The sequence below is a fragment of the Balaenoptera physalus genome (genome assembly GCF_965194825.1).
Source record: "Balaenoptera physalus genome assembly, chromosome: 2".
Lineage (NCBI taxonomy): Eukaryota > Metazoa > Chordata > Mammalia > Artiodactyla > Balaenopteridae > Balaenoptera > Balaenoptera physalus.
The window spans coordinates 62,340,620-62,348,898 of record NC_138883.1 but is presented as its reverse complement, the minus strand read 5'-3'; the positions used below and the strand labels follow the sequence as shown (position 1 = coordinate 62,348,898).

At 58.3% G+C, this 8,279-nt stretch overlaps 1 protein-coding gene across 3 annotated transcripts; it reads right to left on the bottom strand.

Annotated features, from left to right (window-relative positions):
* Positions 1-2,448: 2,448 nt before the first annotated feature.
* NKX2-1 (NK2 homeobox 1) lies at positions 2,449-7,858 on the bottom strand. Of its 3 annotated transcripts, none has more exons than XM_082450909.1 (3): positions 7,743-7,858; positions 6,655-7,040; positions 2,449-5,697 (listed from the first exon to the last, which is right to left on the bottom strand). In XM_082450909.1, exons 1-3 carry the CDS (start codon positions 7,817-7,819, stop codon positions 4,970-4,972), a joined length of 1,191 nt encoding a protein of 396 aa, XP_082307035.1. In that variant the 5' UTR covers positions 7,820-7,858; the 3' UTR covers positions 2,449-4,969. The 3 variants fall into 3 exon arrangements, with proteins under 3 accessions (XP_082307035.1, XP_082307034.1, XP_082307033.1); XM_082450908.1 differs by lacking the exon at positions 7,743-7,858 and adding an exon at positions 7,140-7,326; XM_082450907.1 differs by lacking the exons at positions 6,655-7,040; positions 7,743-7,858 and adding an exon at positions 5,807-6,284.
* Positions 7,859-8,279: the final 421 nt, after the last annotated feature.

Here is an 8,279-nt window from a genome sequence, read left to right as displayed (position 1 = left end):
AGAAATACAACTACATGGAGGGGAGATGGCATTCAGACCTCGGCTCTCCCCTTCAATAAAAACATTCTTTCCTCTACTCCCATCAACACCCAATTCCTTCCGCCACTTGGATGGACAAGCTTGCCACAGAGGGTGATTGGGGGATAGGAGGCTTTTTCCTGAAGCTACTGGCCAAAGAGGCACCAGGAAACTTTCTGTGCTCCCAGTTGAGGCAGAAGCCCAAACTGGGCCCCACAGAGGGTGGCCTGAAGTCACAGAACACAATTGCACAACCACAAGCACACCAGTCAGGAAGGCAGGGAGGGCCAGAGGAAGGTGGTACCCAGCATCTCCCAATAGGGAACCGATCAAGGAACCTATTCAGGCTCATCCCTCCCAATACTCAAGTCTGTTGCTTTCCATCCATTCTAAAAGACAGCAGCATTTGAAACAAACAAGCCAGCAAACCATGCCTAAGAGCCATATCATCTTAGATTCACATTTCCCAACAGGCTTTCTAGTTCTCCGCAAACAATATCCTCGATCACTTGGCTCCCCACTCCACATACACACCAATAATTGGGGGGAGGGGAGAGCGATGTCTAGAGAGACTGGGGACATTAGATCAGAATTCAAGGCAGCTTCTCACAGCTCTCTTGTTTAAAGAAAATGAATGTCTGCCTGGCTTGCTTTTAGTTCAGGAAAGGGGTCAGTCTTTATCAGCACGGTTCACACAGATCCTGGATTCCGCGCCCCCCCCCCTTATCTTAAATTGACCCGCTTTTAAGATAAAGCCATAATAGAGAAAGCATTGACCTTACCTGGTCCCTAATGAGTTGGAAGTCAGAAAACCCCGCTCTCCTGTCCTCTTATCCCGGGTCGCCTGAGAAGAGACTCGCGCTACCTTTTGTGCACTCGCGCCCGGAGAAAGCCCCTCATCGGCGCCCAAACGCCCGCGAGCGCGCTCGGAGAGTGTGCGGCCTCTAAAGTATGAGAATTCTTCCCTGAGGTCTCAAAATCGGGGACCTCAAGGCCAGACCTAGGCCTACCCCTGCCCCAGGACGATTAAAATCCCCTGGAAGCCTCCCGAGCCAGTCTTGCCCTTAGAAAGGCCAAGCCCTAAGCTGTGGGAAGAAGAGCTGCCTCCTGCGAGGCCCTTGGACTGGAGCGCGCGGGGCCGCCCCCGCCTCCAGGAGTAAGTGCCCTGAGCGTTTCTCGCCGAGCCGGCTCCGGCCTGCCTCTGATTTCACTCGTGGGCCCCGAGCTACTTCCCACCGTGCCGGCCCGGTCCCAGAGCCGGTGCCCTGGCTGGTGACGCATCCCCTGCCCCCACCCACCTCCTGGGCTTGAGGACTCCAGCTGTACCCGCTTCTGTTCCTGTTGGGGGCAGCGGCAGCCCAGGCTCCCTTCTTTCCGGCTCGGAGCATCTCTTTCCCGATCTTGTCGCCTCCCCTAAGCCCGGCCCAGTCCCTGGCCCGGCCAGCTGAGAGGGCAGCTTTCCTGCCTCTCCGACCCACAGCTCCGGGTTCCCAGGCTGGGGCGGGGGTGGAGAGCCGCTTTGGGATGCTAAACATCAAACAAGCCAAGCCTGGGGTTTCAGGCCCTGAAGCCACTAGAGCCGCTCTCCAAGGCTCTCGAGAAAGTCCTCGTGTTTACATGGCGGGGTTGGGGGTGGGGAAGAGGAGAAAGGGGGGGGATGCTGTCTGCAGAATCTCCCCCACTTCCCGAAGCCATCGGGGCCTAGGGATGGATGGGGTGCTTAGGTGGCGGCGTTCAGCTTCTCCTGGACCTCGGGGCGAACTGTGCTGCCCCCACGCGTGGAGAAGCTTCTGGCTCTTCCAGGCACTTCAGCGTCAGGGACATCACCAGAAGTCTTTCTCCACCAGAGGAGACCAGAACCTCCCCGGGCCAGAGATGCTGGAGACTTAGGGGAGGTCCACTGCTGGAGAAGGCAAAGATCACAGAGGCTGACTGGGATGTGGGGATGAAGTGTGTCTCCGTCTTTGGTCTTTCGCTGCACCCAGAGCGCACCCTTTTCCCTACCAGGACGCTTCAGATTGCCTTCCAGGGCCGCTTCCTGCAGCTACAGCGATGAGCGGCCAGGGACCGGAGCTGGTGGACCCCGTGTGATGGATGGAGAGAAGGGGCCAAGGCCCTGTTTGTCTCGGCCCCATCTGCAGACCTGGCTGAATTCACCTTTTCTCGGGACCAGTAAACAGACTTCAAAATTAAGCCAACTCTAGACGGCGGGGAGAAGAATGTATTTGGTAGAAACTCCAACCAGTGCAAGGGTGATAAGACTGAGGGTACCACAGCTCACTAAAATTGTTACTCTCTGGGGCCGGGGCCGCTCCGGGCAAGAAGGGTTGGGGGGACAGCCCCCCTGGCCATTGTCGGGCACCGCCCGCCCAGCCCCTCCCTTGAGTTGGGCACGGGGGCAGGTGGAGCGGAAGCTCCCACCCCACAGAATTCAGACCTTAACATTAACATCTCCCCTGCCAAGCCGGGCCTGAGCTGGGTGACTTAACTACCTACACACACTGTCCCAGGACCACTGCTGCCCACTCCAATACAAGTGTTCAGACTTCCCGGGTTTTTCCTTGTTTTCCAAAACGTGAGGCCTGCTGAGACTTCCCCCAACTAGCACACTCTCTAGATCCAACCAACCGCCCTCTCGAAATCTCCGAGTCTCTTCTAGATACTGAAAACAGTATCTCAGCAGCCAGACCCGAGGAAGGAAGTCCGTCCTAGTTCCCAGTCAGGGCGCCACGGAGAAGAGCCCCAAGGAAGTCAACAGAGAGGACTGCTGGTGCCAGCATACCCCCCTTCTGCCCTCCCCTCATTTTCCTTACACATTTCTGGGGGGTGAGGGTGGAGGTCTGGGAAGAGAGAGATGGAGTCAGAATGAGCTGCAAAGAAGAGGAAGAAAAGGTGGTGACAGGCAAGAACGGAAAAAAGAAAGTTGAAATTCCAGGCGATAAATGAGTACATGCCAAATATGAATCAATCCTCCACAATCAAACACTTTCAGGACTAGAGAAAAGTTCTGGGAGGGGCATCTGTCCACAGCCCACCCGGCCACTTTTCCTGTAGGTTTGTCAGAAGTGACACGGAAGGGGCAACAGCCCATCTAGGGACTACGTATTTCTCTCTGTCCACAACCACCCCTTCTGCCTCGCCTCCCCGGGGCAATTAAGACTTCCCCAACAGCTATATCTGGGTACCAAAGAGACCAAGAAATTAGAGGTAGCGAGAGAGGTCAGTTTTTTGTTTGTTTGTTTTGTTTTCTGTTTTTGCTGGGATGGGGGCGGGGGAGCACGGGGAGAGGTGGAGAGTTGGAGACAGGAGAAAGATTCCTTACTACAAAGATTTAGGAGATCAGGAGCCCAGAGACGGAAACCTTGGAACAAAGAGCAGAAAGGCCAGCTCCCAAAGTCCTGCCAGGGGTGTCCCCAAGGCCAGCAGCCCAGTCGGACACCGCCCAAGGCCGGAGAAGCCATGAGAAGCCGTCGGCCAGCCTGTGCGGGGATAACTGTTTTAGAGCAGAAACGAAACCCCTAACAACTTCCTCGCTTTCGAAAACAGCCTCACACCGAATTCTAGTCCCAAGGAGGCTCCGCTGAGGATTCGAAATAAAGAATTAATGTTGAAGTCTACAGGCATGATCCGTCTAGTAAAAATAATCGTTCATTCAGGGTTATTTAAAACGAATGTCCGAGGCCGGCTGCTTTAAAACACTGGCTCAGCTGTACAAGATCACGGTAGATACTTCTGAGGTTTAAAGAAACAGAAGCCTGGCTTTGAAAACTAGTCCTTTGGTCTCTTTTTCTTCGTTTCTCCCTTTTCCTCCTGGTGGAAGGAGTTTAGCTTTTCTACTCTCTATTGCCAAGTCCCAGGACTGCTCAAGGTTTGGTTCTACTTAATTCAGAGGCAGAACAAAACTCCCTCTTCCCGTGGGGCAAAGACTCTGGGCCCGGCCTCCTTAGCTGGTTCAGATCCTTTGAGCCCCCAAACAATTCGAATCTCATCAGGCCAATGTTGAGCCACACCCCCTACCACCAAAAAAGCCAAATCAAAACCAAACAAAAGATGGGTTTTTTAATCAGAAAAAGAATCTTTTTAATTTGTATAATTTATTAGAAGCTTCTTAGCAACTATACTTAAGCCAGATATCTACATAAGTTACAACAGAAAAAGACTGACGCTGCAAATACCAAACTGCCAAATAATATACACAGATTTGTCAAGGCCCATAAAAAATATGATGGGCTGGGGACGGGGACTGGTTTTTTGTTTTTGTTTTTTACAACAAAATGTACAGATTACTAAAACTAAGCATTTAGTCCAACTTTTGACAGCGTTTTACAGCTACAAGTTCACATCAAACATAAAACAATTTTAACCAGGGCCGGTCTCAGCTGAGCCTGGGTGGCCAGAGGGGGCCAGGAGGGGGCATTTCCTTTGTGTCAGTGGCAAGCGGGATCTGTCGAGGAGTCTTTTCCTCTCCCCAGCCCCCGTCGCCCCTTCAAAGAAATCCTGGTATTTACAGGCAAGTCCACTTTGCTGGCACGGTGTACCCAGAGTGAAGTTTTCGATCTCTAGAGTCCAGAGGCATGTCAGCGTAGAGCCCTCTCCAAACTGCGCCCCACCCGAGCGTGGGAAACCCATCGGAATCACCCAAAAGACACCCCCAAAGCGGTTCTTGTTATGTCCTTCTCTGTTTAAGACTCCTTAAAGAACTGGATCACTTGGTTGTTTTATTTTCTTTTTTTAAAAAAAAATCCTGCACGTTTTAGAAAAAGAAAAGAAAAGAAAAGAAAAAAGAAATACGTCCAGCAGTTTGGTCGTTGTGTTTTCCCCCTTGGTCTTATCGGGACAGGTTCTTTAGAAAAGTCGAAGCGCACGGTGTAGTGGGTGGTTGGTGGTGTGTGGCGGGCAGTAGGGGAAGCGATGAGGCAGAGCGCTGGGCTAGGCCCGGCCCGGCGTCCTCTCACCAGGTCCGACCATATAGCAAGGTGGAGCAGGACATGGTGCCGTAGTCCGAGCCCGAGGAGTTCAGGTGGGACAGGCTGGAGACCTGGCCCTGCAGCGCCGCGGGGCTGGTGGCGTGGTGCGCCAGGTCCGGAGACTGGCCCGCGCTGCCCGGCTGGTGGCCCGGGTGCGCGCCGAGGCCGGGGCCGCCGCTGCCCACTGAGATAGCTGCCGCCGCCGCCTGAGCGGCCTGCGCCTGCTGCTGCGCCTGCTGCTGCGCGTGGCCTTGCAGGCTGGCGGCGCCCGGCGCAGGGGCGCCCGCCTGGCAGGGTTTGCCGTCTTTCACCAGGACCGGCACAGCCACGCGGCGCGGTGACTGCTGCTGCGCTTGCTGCTGCGGGCACCCGGCGCCCCCGCCGCCGCTATCCTGCTGCAGTTGCTGCTGTGCTGCCTTGTCCTTGGCTTGGCGCTTCATCTTGTAGCGGTGGTTCTGGAACCAGATCTTGACCTGCGTGGGTGTCAGGTGGATCATGCTGGCGAGGTGCTCGCGCTCGGGCGCGGACAGGTACTTCTGTTGTTTGAAGCGTCGCTCCAGCTCGTACACCTGCGCCTGGGAGAAGAGCACCCGGCGCTTCCGGCGCGGTGCGCTTGGTAGTGGCGCCATGTTCTTGCTCACGTCCCCCAGAGAGCCCAGGCCGCCCATGCCGCTCATGTTCATGCCGCTCGCCGGGCCCATGAAGCGGGAGACTGTAAGCGACAAACGCACAGCGTCGGCAGGGGCCGGGCCGGGCCAGACCACCTCTGCCTTCTGCGCGCTTGGCCGGCCCGGCCCCTGCCCCGACGGCGCACTCCTCACCTAGGCCGCCTCCACCCTGAGAGGCCCAGCCGCGGGGATCGCCAGCGCCTGCCCCAGGCCGTGCCGTCGAGGGGTTTACTGCAGAGCTCCCCGCCTCAACCCCGGCTACCTCCCTCAGTCTCGGTGCTTCACCCAAAAAGCAGAGTGGAGAAAGACTGCTCCTCCTGTTCCTTTCGTGCCCAGCCCACCGGATTCGTGCGGTTAGTGGGCCACGGGCAGCAAACTGGGCCCAGGCCAGGAACTGGGGTCTAGCTGTAGGCTCCAGCTTTGGGAGCTTAGGAGAGGGAGGTGTGCGCTTTCGAAAAGCTAGAGACCCCGAGACCCCAGACTCTTTGCCTCTTGGCCGCTCTCTCCTGTCAGCCCCAATGAGGGCACTTGTTCGGCCCATTTAGAACCCCCTCTGGAGCCACAAGCCCTCCCACCAGCCTAAACTGGAGAGTGGGCCAGGCCAGGGGTCTGAGCGCATCATCCCAGCAGGGCAACCTCCCTCCCGGCCAGGCCGCGCCTCTCCGCGCCCTGCTCGTCCCGGCTCTCTTAGTTAGGGGGCCACCTCCCTCCGCATTCCGAGGTCTCCCGCGCGGAGCAGAGCGGCCACTTGGCCGCATCTGGCAGACGCCAAATACCAGCTCCTGCCCTCAGGACCCCAGAGCTACCAAGTGCCTCTTCTTGGACCCCTCAGCTCAACAAGGGAAGACTCCCCAGCTCCTGCGCCCGACTCGTTGGCGCCACTGCCCGGCCGCCCACCCTGATGCCCAGCGCGCAGCCGGCAGGCGCCGCGCCTTCCCGGCGGCTCTCCCCGCGCCTCCTGCCCTCAACCCGCGGCCCTGCAGTGGGGCGGCCTCACTTACTGGCGGGGAAGCGCGGGTCCGGGTTGGCGCCGTACCATCCGGGGCCCGAGGTGCTGTTCCGCATGGTGTCCTGGTACGGCGGCAGCTCGCTCATGTTGCCCAGGTTGCCGTTGCAGTAGCCCCCCACGGCGGAGTGCGAGAGCTGGGGCACCCCCGCAGCCGTCATGTGGTAGGCGGCGGTGACGGCGCCGTGGTGCCCCACGGCGTGCTGCTGCATGGCGGCGGCCGGCGGTGCCGCCTGGCCCTGCCTGTAAGCCGCCAGCGGAGCCCCGAGGCCGCCGCCCTCCATGCCCACTTTCTTGTAGCTTTCCTCCAGGGGACTCAAGATGTCAGACACTGAGAACGGAGTCGTGTGCTTTGGACTCATCGACATGATTCGGCGGCGGCTGGAGGAGGAAGGAAGAGGAGGAAAAAAAAGGGAGAGGGGGAAGGCGAAGCCTCGCTGCTTTTTTTTTTTCTCCCTTTGCCAAATATTCTGGTGTTACCTTAACGCCGATCTTGTTGGATGTACACGTAACCGAGTGGACCGAGTCCGCCTTAATTGGCTTGAGTGGAGGCTCGGGGGCTGCCTCGCGTTTGTTTTAGCCCGGCGCCAGGTTTTAGGCAGCCACCAGAGGCGGGGCGTAAGCGCTAAAGCAACAAGACAATAGAAGCCTACATCTTGCCCGAGATAATTAGCTTACATGCTGATGACAAGGTAAACACCTTTAAGTTTCACTTGTCAGGATTTTTAGGTCTCAAAGAGGGAGAGAGAGAGAGACAGAGAGAGAGACAGAGAGAGAGAGGCAGAGACACGACCCAAAGCATTTCTTTCCCCCTCCCCCGGAACCCCTACCCCCATTTTTGTGGGGTGCGGTGGCGCGCGGGGGGCGGGAGGCGGGGGGGGAGGGAAAGGAGGAGGGAACCGAGAGAGGGGAGGGCAAGAGGTGGGATGGGGAGTAGCCGAGGAGAAGGGCTGTTGGGGAGGAAGGAAGGTGAACGCCGCTTTGCAACCAACTTGCGGAGTTACAAAGTGAACCACTTTCCAGTTCGGTCGGGGTTCCCCGGGCGGGGACGGGGAGTGGGCCGAGGGGCGGGTGGGTTTTCACCTGAGCCTGCCGGGGCTGCTCCTCCCTCCCGCCGCGGCCTCCCAGCCCCGCGCCTTCCCACCGCCTCCGGACCACATCTGGCTTCGCAGCGCCGAGCCCCAGTCGCCACCAAAGGAGCTCGGGAGTCAGGGGACGAACCCTGGGGCTCCACTGTTGGTCTGCGTGTCTGTCAGTCTGTCTGCCTCTTCTGCCGCCGTCAGAAGGACACCTCTGCTCCCCGCCCCCTTTCCCCCTACCCGAGAGAGAATCCCAGCGGGCGGAGGAGGCGCTGAGCAGGGGATCGGCTGCCGCCGAGAGGCTGTCCCAGATCCCCGCGCCGCCCTCCCCCCAGCTCAGGGTCTTCCCAGAGGGCTAGGGCCCCCTGCTTCACGCCGCCCCCCCAACCCACACTCGGCTACCCTTCCCCACCCCCATCCCCTGCTAAGGCAAGGACACCACTGGCCGCCCGAGCTGAGAAGCTGGGGGGATTAACGCGAAGGGCCATCGCTGAAGTTGCTCCACCTCGAACAAACCTGGTGTCCCCGACCCTCGCCCATC

Excerpts from the sequence above, each read along its gene's own strand:
- NKX2-1 (XM_082450909.1), bottom strand. The coding sequence starts at position 7,819 with ATGTGGTCCGGAGGCGGTGGGAAGGCGCGGGGCTGGGAGGCCGCGGCG. Across the intron at positions 7,041-7,742 it reads AGCAGCCCCGGCAGGCTCAG|CCGCCGCCGAATCATGTCGA; the intron begins GTGAAAACCCAC and ends TTCCTCCTCCAG. Across the intron at positions 5,698-6,654 it reads GGACCCGCGCTTCCCCGCCA|TCTCCCGCTTCATGGGCCCG; the intron begins GTAAGTGAGGCC and ends TGTCGCTTACAG.